A 21703-nucleotide genomic window follows, 5' to 3' on the forward strand; every position below is an offset into this window, starting at 1 on the left:
AAACTTCTACCAGTATTTAACTTAATGACTTTTTTTAAAGCTCCGTACAGTGATTTATAGCAGGACGATAAGCAGCTTCTCCAGCAATTAGTTGGCTCAACAACTGCATTTCTGAAAATTACTGTATTTTGCTTTCAGTCCCTAGGATTTAAATTATTAAGCTATTATTTCTTAGTAACAGGACTTCACTGTGTTCCAATCTAACCAGCCTAAAAGATCATAAAATGGAACAGCTATTTTGGATACTTTGCCTGAGTACAATGAAGTCACAAGTGCCAAGTCTGGCACAAGTATAAGAAGAGATTATTTTCTACTCAGAATGCTGAAAAAATGCATTTACCTATCTTAATGAATCGACAGGGGAACATCTGTTCATCAATTTTATGCTTCAAGGTGAATGTTTCTTTGTTATAATCATTCTTTAAGCCACTGTGGGAAAAAATAAATAAGGTTACTAAATCTTACCTTGTATTTTAGGACTAGCTAATAAACGCAATCTAGGTCATGCCTGAAATGCGATGCTTGTTTCATATTACTATGAATCATAAGTATGCATGCTGGACCAAAGCCTGGACTGCTATCCACCATCTTATCTCCCTGAGAGGCAGCACTGGCTAGTGGTTTCAGGAGGGAACTGATGGCAGGAGATCAGCGCTTGCCTGTGCTAGTAACCCTGTAAGCAGCTTCAGAGGCAAGCTAGCCGTCTGAATCTCACTTTTCCTTTTTAAAGACAAAGACAGAGCAGCTCACAGAATTATCACACTGACATAGTCCTTGGACATTTGAGTAATACTGTAACTTATACTAAATGACGGACTTTTTTTTTAATTAAAAATTTTAAGTCTTTTATTGAAGACATACCCAACTGGAGGGCCCAAAATGAAGGTTTTACTTAACTTTGGTATAAGTGAAAGGACATTAAATATCACTAACTACTATACTTCTAAAATCTCTTCCCCCTCCCAATTCTAGTAGCAATAACGTCAAACTGCAAGACTGGTCTATCCAAAGGGGGAGGGCAGGAGGGGTTGCAACTGATTTCTATGTTGTCTTGAAGGATACCTGTGACATGAAGAACTTCCCATGTTTCTCCGTGGCTATTCTACTTGACTAAAGTTGAGGTACACCAATATATGGAGCGTGGACCCTCCCTCTGTAAGCCCCCAAAAGTAGACTGCCTCCTGCTACCTATTTCTCTTGCACTCATAGATATTTATATATCACTTCCCTTTCTGAAGCAGAAGGCTCCTTAAAAAGGCCTTTGCAAATTTACATTACTCAGAAGCACTGGATAAGGCATGAATAGCCAAAAGCCTCTTTCATTAGTTCCTATCAATACGACTACCAAATGAAACTGAACGAAGGAAAACACATTTTCTATTTGCTCATTAGATTTATTCATATCTTTGAAGGAAAGCAGAGCAGCTGACTAGTTCAGATCTTTACAGCTGCAATGAGATTCTTCACACACGCAGGCTACTGGTGCTTTTAAAAGCTACTTTAAGTTACCCCCACTAGGGAACTATTCCTACTGTGCCTCAAGCATGCGGAAGAAAGGAATTACAGTCCAGATGTGTTGCACCTCGCTCTCAGCTCTTCCATATCTCCAAGACTTCGCCCTCCACAAATCCTCTGTGGTTATAACAAGATAAGGAAGGCTTCTCGGAGCGAGTGTTGGGATTGCTGCTCTGACCTGACCATAAACACAAGGGCAGCTAATTGCAGGCTCACAACCACAGCTCTATTATACTGTTAGCCAAGTGTCTGCTTGGGAGTGAAGGGGAAGAGCGTTTTGGTCCAGCCTTTATGATTACCATAGCTGATGAAATCACATCTTACCTGGATAAGAGATCTGTCATGTTTTCTTCATTCATCCCACCAAAGACTTTAAACTTCTTTAAATTGCAGACATGAGTTTTCTCATATTTGCCAAATGTGATACTCTGGACTATGGCTGGTCTTTCAAGTTTCAGAATCAAATACTGTGAAAGAGATAACAGTGAATTTCAATATGAAGTCAAGGCTACAGAACACACTATGGAAAAGCATCACAGCCTTCAAATGCCAAGTGTATAAAGCCAGAGAATGAAAATTAAGATGATTCCCATAATTATATTCTCGCCCTTGCTCCTCAGATGAAGCAAAGGAAGACGTGCTTTGTAGAATTATCACAACAAAAAAAACAAAAATAAAAACAAAAACACACACACAAAACTATCCAAGAAAAATATTAGGTCCAACGCCTATTTCTAGCATGGCTGTTGAAGTCTCATACATATTTCTTCAAGTTGGAAGCAAGACTTCCCGATCTGACAAATAGGCTCAAGCTAAGAACCACCATGATTAAAATATCTACTAAAGCCTGATATAAAACCTTAACTGTACAAACAATTTGATAAATATAGTATGTTCCAGATGTTAAGAGAACATCAAATTACTTTTCCTCTGGAATGAAACTATTTCACCACTGTACACAGACTATGTTTGATTTGTGGCTAACACAGGAACCAACTGCTTATTAACCATACCAAATAAAACCTAGACATTTAACTGACAATAAAGGGGATTTATGCATAAAATGATGAAAATGTTATAGCTCATGAACATTTGCTCCCCCATATGCAGATGTCCTTCTAAAGTGCATGAATAAAGTCAGTAGATTGTTAGTTTTCAGGCCCCAGCTACCAGCTTCACCAGTACTACGGGAGGAAAAGATCTATTCCACTCAAAAAACCCACCCAGAGAAGCACCATCAAGCACCATCATTAAGGACCATCAAGCACCAAGTTTACTTAACCCTTCTTTACAAAACAGGTCTTAGCAGGAGTCTGGAGATAACTTGCTTGTAGAATAGCTTGAGATTTATACCTAAAAAAATGCATGTAATTCTCTTTCCTAACTTTCCAAAAATAAGGGGTAGGCAGCAGAGAAAGCGCAGAATCAAAATTACTTAGTACACAGGATTCTGTTACCAAAAAAAAAATAATAATAACAACAATAATAATCACGGCTAAGGTCAGGAACAGATACGTAGGGCGCTGTAGAATGCCTCGCGCTGCAGGTGCTCCTGATGGCCCAGACCTGCAAAAAGCAGCACCGCCGAGGCAGACGTGACATAGCATCTTGAGCCTTTCATCAACACTCCTTACACACAAGCGACTGCTTTGTAAGGTTCCAGGTAGGAAACTGGTATCTCTTCACAAAGTGTCGTGAACATTACTCCTCTGCTTGCGCTAATCAACGACAACAGGCCCATAAGAAATGTATCTTTTCAGGCGAGAATAAGAAAATTAATTCCCATCTGTTTAGTTCTCAACCTTTTTGCCATAGCCTTACAAAGCAACCAATTCTGAATCTAAGAATACTGATATCATTTTAGGATAGACGTGTGATCTCAAGGACCACTTCTCACTATGTTTACAAAGAACTTAGCTTAACAAAAATACTTCAATACAAATAGCAGTTCCATTTAATAACGTGACCTGGATAGATACCTATTTAGAATAAGGAGGAATTACTGCCAAAGATGTTTCCAGCAATTCAATATGTTTTCAGAATGAAAATAAACCAGTCAGCAGTGCTACGGTGCAATGGAAAAACAATTTGGTGCTTTTCCAGAAGTCTGCTGGAGAACTCTGACGAAAACTTATGAAAATTCTCCAGTCTTGTGAAGAACCCCTTGCATTTGAACAGCAGAATCCAATGCAAGCTCGACCAGCAGTAACCTATGCTTTGATGTCAAAGGACTTCCCAAACACCGGGGGGGGGGGGGGGGGGGAGAAGAAGTTCTATGAAGAAATTAGAACTTTTAAAACAGAGAAGAGGAAGGAATGAGCAAGAGGAGGGTCCAGTCACGAGAAAGGCACAGTTAGTTAGTATGTGGCACAGCCCGCTGCCAAAATTCCCACACAGAACAGAGAGTACGTAATAGCATCCAAGAACTCCTCCACCATCGTACCTTCGCTGAAGGGTTTTCTCAAAGCTGAAGTGAAGCTAGCGTTACCAGTAACAGAAAGCACGACTCTTAATCTTGCTGAAATCACAGGCCTCATACTTGGGTCACGAAGACGCACCCTCTCTCAAACACTATGTAAGATTTTTCAAAAGCTTGGGGCAACCTTCATACTGCAATATTCAATTCTTACCTCAAATTAAGGGGGAGAAATCCAGCATTGCAGTTAAACCCTTTATCTTGAGATAGGTGCCTAAAGTGGAGCAAGGCATGAAAAACCACTCCATGTGGTAGGCAGTGATTTCTTAGAGCCTCAGACATAATAGGAACTCTGCAGCCCTCCCTCCCGTTTCCACACATCCCCATCATCTGCTAGGCAGACGTTAAAGAAAATATAAACGTAAAAGCTCAAGATAACCTTTCTATGAACTTATCTGCTCAGTGACGTGGAATCACGAGGCGGGTCAAAGCCTGTGGACCGATACCTGTATAACTGTGGGTACAGGCTACAGACCTCACTCACTGAAGCCAAAACAAAACATAAATCGTCTTGAGCACCGCAAACAGCTGGCTGCAGGGATATTTTTGGACTGTCACCACGATTTTTGATGTGACAGACTATTCTCTATGTCTCTGAAAGGTACGATAAAAGCACGCACAAGATCAAACAAATTAACAGGCCTGAAGTGAACGAGTCGGTGAGCCTTCAGACAAACGCAGGTATTAAGATATCTTTTAAAACTTTTCCATCTTCTTGCTACAAGCAACATCAGTACATTTAACACCCGATTATTCAAATGGTACCCCCTAAAAAAATCAAAATTATAAACAGAAGTGTGTGTTCATTAAAGGCATGGTGTGCAGACACTAATTAGAATGATTATACAAAAACCTCAGCCTAATCATTAAGCTTCAAATTACCACACTTTTAAACAAAAGATGCTACAAAGTATCAGAAGAACAAGACTTCTGGTCTATGATTGAACACATTTGTAAGTGAAGATGCACAAAGAGCAGAGTAGAATAAGTCATATATGGCATTTCACCACCACCACCTGTTGCCGACGCCCAAAGAGCAAATCCAGCCACGTGCAAATCCATCCAGCTGCAACACATGCCAAACTTTATTGAAGCTCTGGCCTATGCCACAATTTGACAATAGCCACGTGCCTGCTTTTGCATCACACAGCCGAATGTAAATTTATACTAATATAGTCTAAATTAGATCCTGACACGATCTACGCAGCAGGGTGAGAAATCAAGAGGAAAATTGGTCTTTAATTCTCAGATATGAAACGGAAACCAATCATTTGGACAGAGCGCCACTAGCATTATATATACATGCTTTAATTTCAAAATGTGCATCTCCACATTGAATAAACCGAATCAGAGTCCAAACTGTACTACTAAATCTGCTTTTGTAATCAGATTCACATTGGATTCTACTAATTTCCTCCTCATTAACCATTTCTGCTCACCAACCTTTGTGTTATGGCACGACAAACACTTTTCACTAGGGAGTCACGAAAGCCACGTTGCATGTGAAAACAGAAGCACAGAATAATCAAGACACTTGACGGGCTGTCATGGGCCACTATGCAAACCTACGGTTGTTTCTGCAGTTAAGATCGTGTCTAAATAAAAATCTAAGCTTTTGCTGTACGCATTATTAATCAAGCCACCCTGAGGAATTAAACGTTCCTGCGCTCACGATCTTCCAAGTCAGACTATCATCAGAGCCATTAGGATAAGCATTTATTACAGGGGCCTCGTCTTCAATATTACCAGCTTTAATGCTTAAAGCTTAACACTTCCTATGTAAGCCTAGAGGTAGTTTAAAAATAGAATGATCAGCCATCTTGTGCCTGAATAAGTTACTACATAACAGGTTTATTATCGAATATATAATTTCTGGGTCATTCTATTTCAAGACTTAGGAAAGGTATCTAGTTTAATAAACAGAAAAACAGCTGTCCTAGGTATTTCCTTTCACTGACACTCATTCATAATCAACTCGTGGCCTTCTTGGCCACAGGAAGCATTTAACTCTACCACTGCCATATAGCCAGAAAAATCCTTTACTAAATATAGTCCTAGGGCATTATTTCCAGTGGCTCGACTTCCCCTTTCATTTTCTTTTCCTTTTCAAAAAAGCCTTACTAGGGACTTGAGCATATGTGCAACAAAGCAGGTCTTCCTTCAGCTGCTCCACAAATTTGCACATTTCTACCTATATTCTTCTACATGCTCATCAGAGCAAGAAGAAAGTTCTGGATGCAGAAAATGCCTAAAGATGTCCTTGTTTCAGCCACAAAAAAGGTAAATCAGGGAAGGGAATAGTTCAGAATACTTAGGGAGTCAGTTATTCATATTCCTACCTCTAAACTAGCACAAACCACCTTCTCGGCAGGGAATTAGGAAACGCTCATCTTAAGGTGATACCACTCTGATGAGATAAAACACTAGCGATTAGGGCTGTAGCTTATTAAAGTATCTCATGGCATGTTCCAGTGAGTACGAACAGCATTAGTCCTTGTGTTGTGACTTCGTTCCAGTTTCAGATAACTACGTTTGAAACAAGGAAAGTTTTACTTGAATGAGTTTGAGTTCACTTCCTGTCCTGGACTATTGTGGCCACCTACGCATTTTAACGAGTGCAACCGGCCAATTTTTAAATGAAGTGACGCCAATACATGAACTAGAACACTTTGTGACTTCATTTTCTATAGGATGCCCAATGCTTACTTTTGGAATTATACAAGTAATGAGATATTTCATTTATTTATATATATATATATATATATATATATATATATAAATAAATATTTCAATAGGAAATACTCAACCCTCTAACATAAAGCAATTAATTTCCCAACTTCTTCCCCAGAATGCTTATAATTTGATCAACAACTATTTCTACAGAAGTGCTATGAATCTGCCTGAAATCAAAAATATCTTTAAAAACCTTTAGCTGTTTCCAAAAATAAGGATGCAGATAACTTTTATACAAGTTTCACCCGTATTAAAACGGGTCGGTCTTTCACTGGAGAAGGTGCAAAAGCTACCTTTTTTGAGCAAAATACAGCCTCTCAAAACTGAGGTTCTTTTGTCAAGCACGAGAAAACACAATTCAGAACAGTTTTCCTGTATTCATAGAAATAGCAGAAATTGCTTTCTTTGCATACAGGCCTCTTCTACAAGTTTCAATTCCTCATTCCCTCTTCCCATTTTATTTTTTCAATATAGAAGTTAAACTGGCAAAAATGCTTCACACGAGCAATTAAGCACTCAGATGAGAAGCGTGAGAATTAGCTAGAGTACATATTAAAGACGCTCCAAAAACATTTTCTCTCACTCGTCAAGATTGGGATCGCTGAATAAATGAGCGGCTACGCACCATTTAATAGTCTCCCTGACTGATGTTGGTTACAGAGATTCAAACAAAAGGAATCCAGCAGGATGGATGGTAATCTCCACGTAGGCAGGCAGGTGCTGTTTGCCAGGTTTTTAAAGAACACCGCATAAAACTCAAACATTGCCTTGCCAATCTCAGTTGCCAGTACAAAATACTAACGTCCCACAAATTATATCAGTGACCTCAAATCTGGACGCCTCTCCCACCTACCCCCCCCCCTTTTTTTTTTTTTAATCTCTCTCCTATCAGAGTTTTAGTGGAAATGACTTGCTTAGCATGAGCAGCACAGCCCTGTTCTCTGGGAATGGATTCAGGTAGCTCTGCAACAGCTTCTTCATTTACAAACTCCCTGTCACGTTCAATATACATAAAATTGCCGGAAGATATCTTTCAAACAAGCTCATGTGATTTGTATTTAAGTAATTCTGGTTATCAACTGCTTAATCTGCACTCTTGATATAACTTGTATCACTGTTAGTTCTAAGCATAGGATGGAAATATTCTGAAGCATCCAGTTATAACAGAAGGTTGCCCTCAGAGCAACATTTAGGTCAAATAAAACTTTCAGATTCACGAAATAGTTTAGCAATTTAAGAAGAGATGTTTATCTCATGTAAGATTAAAAGCCCTCCAATTCTGTCAATAGGGTCTTTTCTACAGTTGTCACAAGTCTCCCACATCACACGTTCCTTCACTTCAGACAGCTGGATGTAGAAATGAATAGTTACAGCTTCACGCAGTGAACTATAAAGTCTTTTCCCAAAAGTATGCTACTATGCATATACATAGGTAAGTAAGTTAAGGTTACAGGGGTAGTTTTAATTCTCCAATAATATGTTAAGTTTCAGCTTCATATCTTTAGAGCTTTACTTACTATGGACATTTAAATACATTTTTAATTTTTGTAAGCACCACAAGATTTTCGTAAAGGCATTACTTCCTAAAACAGCAGGAATGTTGCTGTTTGCCATCATATACGTTACGCCATCCAAACTTACTTGGCCTTTAATCAACTCGGACCTCAGAATTATAAAGTCTTCTAGTCCACCAAGCTGAATGAAAGAACTATTTCCTCACACACAATTCCTACAAACAAAGACAAGCATTCGCTACGTAAATATAATGTTTGTTGTACTTCATACTAGAAAGAAAATACTACATCTTCCAGCCTCTTAAAAAAAAAAAAAAGTTTCGTTACACTACCTTTAAAATTGAATATGCATCTCAAGGGATATCTGCAGCAAGTCTCACGAGTCATACAGAACTCAGCATATTAAAATAAGTTTAGTGTGTAGGTCCCTTCCCAGTCCTCCAGGGAAGACTTCCAAAAGTAAATGAAAAGGAACAAATACCCACACAGGGAAAAATAAATGAATACGCTATGTTTCTGGTACCAAATATACAGAAGAATTTCTCTTGACAAGTGAAACTCCCATTCCATGGGTCAGAAGTGAAGCTCCTCTAGCAATGCTCCCAGCCCCAGCTAAGAGAAAGATCAATAGTAGGCCTGTAGCAACACTTGTTTAGGATCAGAATATTTACCCTGAAAAATTCTTAAGCTGTCTCCTTAAGCAAATGCATCCTTCCCTACATATAACCCAGTCATTCTCTAGTCTTCCGTAGAACTGCATCTACAGCTATAACAGAGTCAGCTCTCACAGCAAGATCTAAACAAGAAGTGCCAGAAGTACCATGAAATCATGGTTGAACAGAAGGAAAAGAAGTGGAAGGGGAGGAAAACGATGCTTGATTCAGATTAGCTTACCTCCTTCATTAAAAAAAAAAAAAAAAAAAAAAAAAAAAAGAGTAGGTTAGCTTGCTTTACCTTAATTCAATTCTGGAACTATTACCAAAGGCAGTCAAAAAGAAATAGTCTGAGAGAAAAGCCTACCACTATAACATCAACCGGACAAAAATAAAGTGCCTCTAACCCCTTATAGCTTACAAGTAGTCAGGCTGCCTTATCTGGATTTCAGCGGGGTGGAGATTAGAGGCCGAAGCATAAAGTTTCAAATATTACAGAACCAGGTATTCAACCGGCCAACAAATTACAAACACGAAGATTTCTAAATCCCCGCCTTAGATCCCCGCAATCAAAATAAAGTGACCAATTAAACCGGAAATGATTAACGATCTGATTTGGGGGGGGGGGGGGGGGGGTCAAAAGAAGAAAAAGGTGCTCAAGTTATAACACAGAATGAAAGTCAGGGAGAAAAAAAAATTACTTAAAAACAATCTGTTCAGTTCTTTGCAGCAAGGCACCCATTACTGATCAGAAGTGACAAACAATTAGAAGTAGGGTTTTTTTCTTAATTCTCAAAAGCACATAAGTCCAGCTTCAAACATCATACCCAGAGAACCATAAGAAAGTTCAGCATCTCAGTTAAATCACAGGACATTTATGCTTACCTATTTTATTCAGCTATTAATCTAGGGACCTCAGAGAGCCATACAGGCCAAGTAAGGCTCCTTATTCCCTTTCCGGAATCAGGTGAGAAGCAGCACAAACATTCAGGATCACCTAGAAAACTAGCGGCAGAACTCAGAGCACCTCAGGTGAAAGACCCAGTCCAAAGCTATGGCACAAGCAACCTTGCCTTCTGAACGTATGAAACGGTACTAAGAAAAGGATGTGCTTCCTGCACCAAAGGAAGAAAAGGATGGCACAGACTAAGATAAAATACATGCAGTACTCATTACCTGCAATCTATTATTCTTAGAATAAAACTGCTGTAGGCTATGGATTAAAGTCCTTTGTTGTTTATTACACATTAAAGATAAAAACGTTGAATTAAAAGAGCAGAGCTGCACAAAGGAATCAAGAAGATCAAAGCATGTGAAGCATTATTAGTCTTCTCAAGCATTTGTTTTTATGAAAGACGTTTATGGTACAGACAAGATAGTTTTCCCTTCTCCCCTGCCCCAACCCCTCAATTCTATGGGCACAACAGTATAGAACACATTTTTAGTCATTAAAAATCAGGATAAAGTCTTTCAAGTGGATTGAATGATTCTGCTGCTACAGGAATTGCCAGGCCAGATCCTAGGTTTTCAAACGCAGCTTCAAAGTGAAGTAGCAAAATCTGCATACAGGAAAATGAGACTTAACTTGCAGAGAATACTTGGATTAGATGTTCTTATATTTTATTTTTATGGGTAGATAAGCAGAGCAAAACTTTTGAGAGATATTTTGCCAAATAGCTACGCATGCGCAGCAACGTGCAAACAAACGAATCTAAAAACACTCGGCATAAGAAGATGCAGGAGAAGCTGATAAAATAATACAGCAGTTAGAAGGTATAGATCTATGATAAAAAGAAGCATTTATTAGAGGAAAAAGTTGTAAGTAGAAAAATAAGCATATTTTTCCTGATTACCTAAAAAACTGATTAATATTGATTTTCATATCTAATTTGCCTTTTCACTACAAATCATATTTTAACAAGGTGATTAACCAACAGAAGGGATGACATTCATATCTCTCTCTAAAACAGATTTTAGATTTCTAAATGTGCTATTAAGGGTAACAAATACAAATTCCTTACATCTAGGATTCAAGGCCAGCACTCCACAATAGTTTCCAACGGTGCTGACACAGGAGGACCTGCATGCCTTATTAGCAACTTAGTCCAACTGTGAGGTTAGCTTACTTCCAATATGATCAGGATTTTAAAGGTTGAAACACCAAACACTTCCTCCTCCTTTGTCCCCCCACCGCAGCATTCCTTTAAACACCACAGATTGCTGGAAATGTAAATACCTAGTGTACCAACAACATACATTTTGTTGAAATGAGAGTAAGTAGCCTATAAAGGTTGCCAATATAAATAGCAGCAGCCTACATTTAAAATAAAAATTTCAATGTACATTAATTTGCAATAGGGCTAAGGAGTTGCACTAAGATTCAGAAGCTTACCTGGGGAGGGTAATTGCTTTCTGAAGACCATCTTGAGGACTGATCATTGGGCTTGTCCACCAAAATATTCCTACAAAAAAAAAAAAAAAAAAAAAAAAGAGAAGCCAAAACTAATTTCAGTAACTGCTACATTGTATTTTACATCTCCAATAAGAGCTGTCATACACACAGATCTGTCAAAAACATTCTCATGCAACTACTCAAACTACTGGGCAGAGGCTAAGGTTGTCCCCTCTCTTTATTAAAGGAGGTTTTCTACATTGTTATTTTGCAGGACCCATTAAAATATGCCTCCAAACTTTGTGGTTGTGAAATGGAACTCCCAGTTGCGAAACAACAAAAATCCAAATTGTGAAATAAATGCAAAACAGATGAATTTACACAGGCCCGAGTCTGTAATTAAGTGGAAAAAACGGTCTCATTCACCTCACCGGGATAACAATTTTTCAATGAGGTTAAAAAAAAATTATGAGCAGTGTAACTGCTAGCAAGCCAAAAAGCGTCTTTTACTGAACAGGAGAGGCTGGCACGGAGAGAGCGAGCAGCTAACTTACTTAAGTTTTGTTATAACGTAGATGACGACCATCTAACTCATCCTCAGTTTAAAGAAGTATTTTTCACACGCACCACAAGTCTAGCACAATGCACAGGAAAGCAGCAGTTTAACTCTTCACCCAGCAAGGTTCTCTCTGAATTGCTTTCTTATACTTTGAAATATTACAGCTTATAGGCAATTAACATAATACATTCAGAATAGTTTTTGCCTAAAATGAGAGCGATTAATCCAGATTATCCTACGAAGGACCTGCCTTCCCCTTTCCGATAAGCATACTGTAAAGCTGACCCCCAACTCATCTCCAAGATTAAAATTAAAAAGGAAGTTTTCCTCCCCTATTTGTTCAGCTCTGTGTTGGCAAGGTAATGATGCACCACCTGCTGGACAGGGCTTATGAGTTCTATTAAGTCTAACTAAAAAACTTGCCAGCTCCTAAAACTTATGTAAAAAAGAAGGAAGTAGCCGATCATCAAAAGGCTTATGCCATCTCCATCTGCTGTGTAGGAGGAAGAGTACGCAAGCATCTGGACTACTACAAAGGACTGGAGAAGAAAAGCTCATACAAAAGCTCAAAAGGGAAAGAGGTTAAGTCAGAGGTTGAGCATTAACAGACAGACAGAAACTAGCTTGCTCTTTTCACACTGAAAAATCACCACACTAGCAACAGTATCCAAGCAGTCCAACACAGTGAGCCACCGGGGAAGCAGCAAACAGCTGGATTTAGGTGGCTCCTTAAAATCTGGCTGTGCTGTAACAGAGCTGCACGAGTCGTCATCCATCTGCTTGACTCCGCAGGCTGCACATCGCAAGTTTTCTATGTCCTAGATAGGAAACTCAGAACCACCCCCCACCCCCTTTAGCTAAAGGGGGAAAAAAGCAAAAGATGCCAGGGGCTCACCAGAAGTCCCAAGACACATAATGATGGCACTAGCTTCCATCATAGCACAGCGTTCAGTAGCCCAGCAACTCCACCGGCAGCCCAGGCCTACAGCTGATTTTTCACACATCTCCAACGTAGAAGACGCGTTTGAACAGCACATGGACACACGCTACCCTACTGCTCTAAACCAATTCAGCCCCCATCAAAATAGCAAAGGTCAACATATTGATCTGGATAGTTAAATATCCAACAAGGAACTTGCAAACTGCAGCGTGAAGAGGCTCAACTGCAAGAGAGAACATAGCTCCTGCCTTCCTCGATGACAACAAGGACAACAAAACAAAACAGAAAAAACCCTAAGCTGAAGGGGAGAATTTGGGAATTGATTTGAAACCCAGATTTCTAATAAAGCTGCCAGCCTCAAAAGCTAAGTCACCACTAGAAATCAAAGTGCACTAAGTATTTATCTTCTGCTGGGAGCTTTGAACAAAGCGAGTCTTGATAAGCATTTCGGTTGTTTCTAGAGACTACTTCTACTCTTCTTCAGTCATCATTGACTCTGTTCTAACACGGCTCCTCTTTTGGCCTTTTTAAATGGCCGTACTGCCACGTTTCTGGGTTTTCTTTGTCCAACTGCTCTTGCCTCTCGAACAAGAGCTCAAAGCGAGCAGATCAGGCACGCAGCATGGATAGGCAGCAGGAAACATAAGAAATGAACTCTGCTTTCTCAACCTCAAAAACCCACAAAACACACAATGAAAACATAGTCTAACTAGAAGTAACATTTCTGACAACAACGGATGCCAAAATACCTTAATGAAAAACTTGCCACTTGTCACATCGGGAGCGAGGTGAAAGGATATTTAGGAATTTCACAATACCTTTTAACGTGTCGAGAAAGAGAAGCTATATTGAAGATTTGAATATACCAGATACTTAAGGGACATCGAGGCAGACATAAAACACTGTACAGCTTTTCTTCTTTATAGGGCTTTATCCCAACAGGCAAAAAAAAAAAAAAAAAATCTCCCCACAGAATACATTTTATTTATGCATTATATTTGTTTAAACATTAGACCCTAAACCCTCCAGAAGTTGAGCAACATTTGCTGAAATTGGCACTGTTTTGTGGTCAGATATCACCCTGCTGGAAAGAGGCATTTTATAACTGGGACAGATCCCAAAGACTGTAATTTTAGAAGTAAATTTGTTTGCTTCTCCAGGTCAAAGATCAGTTTGCCACCACCATGAGGACCTCATTCAGCACAGCAACTAAACAAGATAAGAATCCTTCTGTAGAGACAGAAAAGGGACAGGCAGCTCACAAAAATTAAGGCTAAAGAAATTTAAAATAGCAAAAAGCAGCGTCAAGAGATTTATAAATATGCTTAAAAACACATGGGTTATTAATTTGTTAAGATTAAACAAATGTTGAAGACAGAAGTCAGTAAGTCAGTATGCATGAAGTTAATTTACCACAACATTTTAGGAAAATTTATGGGCTCAAAAGCTTGGAGGAACTCAAACATTCCAGCAGTCATGAGACAGTAAGAAAAACAGATGCATATCCTAATGACAGATGACTCTTTCCATATAAAACTCTTCTTCTGGACAGTACAGAAATCTTACAGAACACCTGAAGGCAGGCCTGTCTGATAGGAAGACCGGACTAAAATCTATGAGAAACTTTAGAAGCGAAAACTCCAATAACTTGATAATTTTCCATGTAATTTTCACAAGATATTAAAGAAGGTATTTGTAAGCCCTCGAGCTACCACTAGTGCCAATTATTTTGTGCAAGCTTTTCCTGCAAAAAAAAAAAAAAAAAAAAAAGCAAATCATTAAATCTGGTTTGAGATAAGTCATATTCTTAAACTATGGATACAAGTTCTGTTCCAGCATATATCCATAACACTGCCAAAAGGGATTGTTTCACCCGCTTTCGCTTGTTCCCCCTCCAAACTAGCAGCCATACTAAAAGAGCCTATCATAAATAATTGGTGTTCAGTCAGATCAGTTCTCCAATTAAGCTTACCCTGCGGTTACAACACCACCAGGGCCAAAACAAAAGCAGAAGAGAGATGAATAACTAACTGGATGCGGACCACAGGTTTATACTGGGATAAAGTCGTCATGCCACAGTCCTACAGACAAGTAACTCAGAGAAACCGACGTTACGGCACATCAGCCTCTTTGTTCTAACCAATTCTGTAGACACCCCCGCCCCACTAAAAGCTAAGTGGAAGCAGCTACTTGATTTGCACCACAGCAAGAACATGACCAGAGGTAGTATTGGTGTGCCATAAGTTCAAAGCCTAGCTCACCTCATGACTGTGTCTATGCCTCTAGAGCACTTGTAAGCATCCCCACTGCCAGTTAAGAGAAACGGATCTCTGTTGTGCGCTTTGAGTAGAACACACTTGGCAAAACAAAATGGAACTTTCTTTTTACTACCCTTATAGACACTGGCCTCGCAGCTTCCAGAAGGAGATAACTTCCCTTTCACCAGCGCAGAAACTGTTGCATCACTTCTACCACCTGCTGGTTGATCTCCACTCAAATTACAGAGATGTCACCACTCCCATCATTTTCAAAGGACTTCTCTGTGCAAAAAGCTCTGTAGCTTAAGACATGACAACCACTAAGGGGCAGGTTTTTGTCTGCTTCTGAGGGAAGGAAGAAGGAAGAGAGAAATGGGATGACTTTGCAAAATACACTGAAATGTTATTCTGATATAATTTGCATTTAACCTAAATATCAAAGATTGCATTAAGGACACTCAAGATTTTAGCAATCAGTCCAATCAGAAAGACAAAACCAAATGTAAAATACTAGCTTTGTTGGGCACCTTCAGCATTTACTCTTCAAAGAACAGCTGCGTCGAACAGGGCACAAGGTTCTCTAACACTACTCGGAACTCAAACGTAGCTCTTCTGGAAAGCCACTGAAGTACCAAGCCATTAAAGGGCAAGACTTGGAGTTCTATAAAAATAGCATCTGATTGAAAACCGACAAAATGTTTTCTTCAGGGTTGTCCAAGTGAGGATACTTCCATTTTGTCCTACAACCATCCTAAGTGAAACTAGCCAGAAAACAGCAGCATAGAACATACACGGACTAAAACTGCAACCAAGGCCAGATGCTGTGCAGAGGACTACAAGGCATGGCGGGCCAACTATTTCAAACATACGGAACCATCAACCTAAGCACTACTACACAACAACTGAGATGCTGTTGCCTAGTTAGATAAGAACACCGAGTCTAGACAAGATGCATTGGTACAAATACTGACGGCTTATCGTAACAAAAAGTAACGGAAATAAGCACATAAAACTTTTTAGATTTCATTGAAAGGTTTCTCTCCTTTCTGTTGGGAAAGTTCTCTGTTTTAAACGGCATAAAAACATGAAGTCAAGAAAAGTTAGTGGTTGGAACGCATGCAACTACTATGCAGTATAGCATACATTCAGGGTTTTATTTTTCCCCCCTCCCGTCACATTCCTTACTCCCACCGCGAAGAACTAAGGGGGGGGGGATCTCTTGCACGATAAAGCAAAGTAAGTTTGAAGTAATTGTGTACATAAAGAATGCAATTTTAAAGTTCAGATTGTTTTGAGCTTTGTCAGCTCACTTCTCAAATTTGCTTCTATCTCAACAGTGAACTGAGCCCCCACCATTTACTATAAATTAAAACTACTTCTATCAGAAGAAAAATAGCTAAGCAAGCGTGAGCCTATAAAAATAAAGTAAGCAATTTAGAAATCACCTTACAGAGATGAACTTATCGGATCACAGTTGATTGCACTGGACACCAAAACAGGTATTATTTCGCTCTGGCCTAGAAACAAGGCCATTAAAAGTCAGTTTCTCGATTATTTCATTCCGTGATCAGTTTACTCCCCCCATCCCTTACAGCTGCCTTTCACCACTGCCAGTCTAATCCTTGAATACAAAATGACAATGTTGCAGCCATTTCCAATAATGCCAATTAGAGAGTACTCCTTTTAACTCCCCCTTATTTAGTCAAGACATTCCCGATTTGTCAATGCTTCCTCCAGATATGCCAGGACTTAATTCTGACTAAAATTGCAGCAGTATAGCGAATTCCCAAACAGTTATCAGAGGCCTGGTAAATAGCTTCTATTTCAGTAGCACTCAATAACCCTAAATCAGAGATTAAACTTCTCACTGTATCACAGCACTGAGCAACCCAAATCCTTACCACAAGGGTTACCAGCTCCAGACTGGTAATATCAATATTAGGCCAGCAGAAAAATAATTAGAAGGGGAAAAAAATAAAATAATAGGCATATCTGCATGTGTTGGTAACCACAGTGACTTCAGGCACCACAGATGACGACAAGCTTAATTGCCCCCAATGTTTATGGATTATAGTTTAGATGCAATTTAACTAGAAAGAGATTCTGAACCTTTAAGTTTAAAGATTATCAAAGTGTGTTCTCTCCCTCACCGGAGTTTTTCAACAACAAGCTTTTGTTTTAAATTTAGGAACTGTGAGATGACTGAAATAACAGATCTTTTCCATGTACTTTCTTCTCAAAAATTTGATAGACATTAGGTAGAATAACTTAAATAAAATGTTGGTTCAAACAGTGATTACAGAAAGACTGCTTCATCTAATAATCTGGGTTCTACCATATTTCCTCAAAATTTGATCACTGAATTTAAGAGTCTCTGGAACCATTTATTTTGTCCTTTTCCCCCCCCCCCCCCCCCCCCCGTCTTCACACTTAGTGCTCATTTCCACATTTCTAAACCACAAGAGCATTTGAAATGCAGCCTTTTTTAGTGATCCGCAAGGTACTAACACAAGCGATATGGTATGCATGCAACTTCGGTGAGGTTCCAGGAGGTTCATAGCAGAGAAATAAACTCCAGACTTGATGAAAAGACTAAGAATAACAGGAATTAAACCTGAAATATTTGAAGAAAAAGACAAGGAGATTAAGTTCTTCAGCTCACTGATTTTGCGTTCAATAGATGAACTCTAGAAGTTTTACTCCGCTCTTAAGAAACCATCAGCCTCAGCCACTTTATAACAAAGTTCAGTTTTCATTTCTTGCAAGAAAACAAGAGAGTTTAGACTGTTTAAACTTCAAAGAGATTTCTATTTACAACGGTCATCAGAAAAGTCACTAAGCCTGTACTTTCCAAATCTTCCAGAACACTCGTTGGGTAGCACACTCTAGTACTTCATTGCTCTTACTTCCAAAACTTAGTTGAAAATCATCATACAAAGTCACTCCAATATCTCCCCAGCCTTGTTCATCAACAATTCGGGTCTAAGAATCACAGCTGCAAATACATATCATGTTATTACAAGAGCACCAATTTCCACAGGACATGATTTCTACTTGAAAATGGTGACCATTTGTCAGAAGTGTGATTAGATAAATTTGAGGACTGAGGGCTTCCTTTTCATGAATACTTTGTTAAAAACAGCAAGATAAGACAGAAGCCACAAAGGTAAACCTAAACAGATGCCTGAATTTTTCCATGGAGGGGAAAAAAAAAAAAAATCACCTCTAAATTATAAATGATTAATTTGGGGGGGGGGGGAAGGGAGCGGGGAAATCTATTTGCTGCTACAGCAACTTACAGTTTACATGCATTTTAGATTTGATCTTACCAACTATACAGTCTCAACTTCAAAATAAGCCATAAACCAAATTTAGCTATCTGGGGAATGTGCTTTAGATGTATTTCCAATGCAATCACACGAATCAGAAGTAGCTTAAGCTTTTGCATCACTTATAAACACCCATTTTCTCCTCAAAAGATCAAAGTTCGTCCTGATATGCAGCACATTCTAGGATCACGTTCAGAATAATTCCTCTCCTTTCTTTTACCCAAGACCCAAACAAAGTTAACATAGTTCATAACTTCATAACCGATGCATCTTGCCAAGCACGTTTCAAAACCAGGAAAATTAGACCAAAGCTTACATTATGTATCTGAAACCAGAAATAAAAATGAGTGCAGTATAAAAAGACAAATTTCAGCACCACCGTTTTCAAATTAAGACTTTGGCTTCTTGCAGTTATATACAGATCAGAACAGCCAGGCCACAGAAGTTATTTTTCTGTGTTAGTCCCATCTCTGTCTCAATTTTATTTTGTGTTTTTAACTCATACTATAAGCACGCTTGTCTTCATGCAACTATCACTGTAGATCATAGATTACTTATACAATACAGGACTATCCAGGATGAGCAGTCCCAGTCTTTCATTTTGTATTCTGAAAAAGGACAAGCCTGTTGCAAGAAGTAAGAGGAATGCAACGGCTAGCACACATCTGTGCCAATCTCCTATGTTATATTTTGGAAGCATCATCAGTTCGTTGGGATATTTTTCTTTAACCAATACCCATGTGGAAAAGAGTTTTATGAAGGCCAGGAAGTAGCTTTAAGTCTTCTATAATTTCACAGTATGGCAGCAGTGTTGTTACATGTCATAATCTGACTAGTATTTCCACTCAAAAGAGGAACTCACAGAAAATCAGACTAAGTGATTACACATAAATATATAAATTCATGATGTAAACCATAAACACGTCTTGTAATATTCAACAGCACTGCAACTTCACGCTAAGTAAAAAGTCCACCCAAAAAACATGATCGGTCCCTAAAAAGGAATTTAAAGCTAACTCTGAAATTTTACATTTCAGTTCTACGTTTTAACAAAAATCCCTCAACAGCAAATCAACGTCAAGTACGGAACTTCTCCATCAAAATTCTATGAAAAGTGCCACCTGATTCTGGATGGAACCATCTTTACTATATTAGCTTTACTTTTAAACCTAAAGGTATCTCAGTAACAACGTAACTCTACTCATGGAAGCCAGAAGATCAAATGTCGACCTTGGAAAACAAAAGAAATCATACCAGGCTGCATTTAAGTGTGGATTATTTGGGCAATTCGTCTATAAATCAGAAACACCTCCTCCCCACAGCTACATTATGGAATAATTTCTAACTTGGAGGCAATGTAAATAAATTCATGATAAAGGGTACAACATATCCCAAGCCAACTTTACTTTCACATTTTTCAGACAGACAGCTTTTTAGAAGACAAAAAAAAAAAAAAAAAATCGACTTTAGCAATAGCACTCTGCCATGGAGGAAAACGGTGGGAATACATTCAGCACTTCCCTGCTCAGAGGCCAATATACCTAATCCGAAATTTTCTCTTCCATTTTAACGTTCTGTGTTAAAAGCACCTCTTCACTAATACAAGTTTCAAAGTTAGAGTAAGCTAGTGAATCGCTATTTAAATAGTTACCATAAGATCTAAATGCTGCTTAAACTAAGTATTTACAGAAAAACCATTTAAGAAGAATATGCTTAGTATACTAACTATGGCTTTGTTTTTCTTCAGACTCCCTCCCACAGCTCAGCAGCAACATCATGAACCCAGCAGTCAGCCTGGGGATAAAAGCCAGAGAGGACTGAAGAAAACACTATACCCAAAACAACCAGTGTGCAATTTTTATCCATTATGAAGATCATACCATTTCCCAGGGACTGCAGAATACACTAGCAGAGTAGCAAGCTCTATTAACCTAAATTTGCTTTCGCAATTTAAATTCCAGCACACCAAATGCTATTCTCCAATATACTGTTGTGCTCTTTGATTTAAATCGATCCAGGAAATAATTTCTCAAAGATTATGCATCCTGAATTTAAAGTAATGACTGCAACGGCAACTATCTAACGGTGCGACTAACCACTCAACATCTTCAGTGCTCTTTCCTCTACCCCAACAATAACTAGATATTATTGAATTCAGACCAGGCTATTACAACCCACTGCTTCTACAAAATTCAGTGGGCTGTCGTTAAAAAAAAGAAAAATTACATTCACGTTTAGAGTTTTGAATTAACAAGTACTTGTGTGGTTGTAATTACATACTTTGGAAGTTTAGAACATATTGACCTCTAGAGAGCTTCTCACTGAAGCAATGCTGAATACACCACTTACCTCAACAAAAAAGTCTTGATCACATCATAAAAATCAAACATGGAGATAAAATCAACAGTGCATTTTAAAAGTGATGTTCTAAAGAGAAGGTAGTTTTACAGAAGAAACTATATACTTTGCCATTAAAAAAAAAAAAAATCAGGCTGTATGTGCTGTCTCGTAATTCAGCAGTAACAGTTATCACAAGGAAAACGTTTTATGTTTGAAAGAGTGTTTTACTCATTAAACAAGTAATTAGAAATCAGGAGCTAGAAAATCTTCATTAAGCTTGCAAGACAAAGCCATATATAGAACAAATGATCCATGATCTGATGTTGTTAACACTATTATGAAACTTTTACATTCTTAACGTTGCCCAAAAACACCAACCCAGAAAAGGGTGAACAATTAGGTTAGTATAGATTCTCCCAACTTAACCACAGCAGGGAACTAAAGCAGATTAGCCGAAGGACGAAGGTGAACTGCTAACGAAAAAATGCTGTCCAAACTCTCCTAAATAATGACTATATTGTAGCTGGAGCCTAAAGAAATTTATTCTCAGAGTATAGCTCTTATCTGGGAAGAAACTTCTGCTAAGAGCTATCTAATGGCAACGTATGGCATGAACAACTTTGTAATTTTGTGATCTTTCTCACCCTTTACCCCCTCCTTTCCCCTTTTCACTGACAGCAGGGAAGCAAATAGTATTACTTAAGTATACAGTCCACAGGTTACTGGCAGAGGTTGTACAACTAAATAGAAGTCATCGCAGCTAAATTATTGAGATATTATTTAAGATACCAGCAGAATCATTAAGACTTCTAGCATATGGATGGACAAGCAGAGTCCACCCTGCCAGAAAAGCTCTTAAAGCACACTTTGCTAGTCAAGTGTTGCTACTCCTGACCAAATGAAAGTGTTCTTCAGTTCAGGTAAATTTTCCTTTAAAGTGACACCAGCTACTGCTATTTGTACAAAGGCGAAGGCTGAAGAATTACAGATGGAA

General features: G+C 38.7%; 1 protein-coding gene across 4 annotated transcripts in view; it reads right to left on the reverse strand.

Annotated features, from left to right (window-relative positions):
* The window catches only part of MKLN1 (muskelin 1), a 104151-nt gene that overhangs the window by 76917 nt on the left and 5531 nt on the right, over nt 1–21703 (reverse strand). Inside the window, exons 2-5 of one of the 4 annotated variants that reach the window (XM_068954671.1) lie at nt 16486–16557; nt 11284–11353; nt 1840–1982; nt 341–429 (exon numbers count right to left, since the gene is read on the reverse strand). In XM_068954671.1, the coding sequence (XP_068810772.1) occupies nt 341–429; nt 1840–1874 (124 nt within the window). In that variant the 5' untranslated portion in view covers nt 1875–1982; nt 11284–11353; nt 16486–16557. Of the gene's footprint in view, nt 1–340; nt 430–1839; nt 1983–11283; nt 11354–12737; nt 12909–16485; nt 16558–21703 lie in introns of those variants that run through there. The other 3 variants (XM_068954740.1, XM_068954602.1, XM_068954818.1) reach the window with 3 other exon arrangements.

Source organism: Struthio camelus, chromosome 1 (assembly GCF_040807025.1).
Source record: "Struthio camelus isolate bStrCam1 chromosome 1, bStrCam1.hap1, whole genome shotgun sequence".
NCBI classification, from domain to species: domain Eukaryota; kingdom Metazoa; phylum Chordata; class Aves; order Struthioniformes; family Struthionidae; genus Struthio; species Struthio camelus.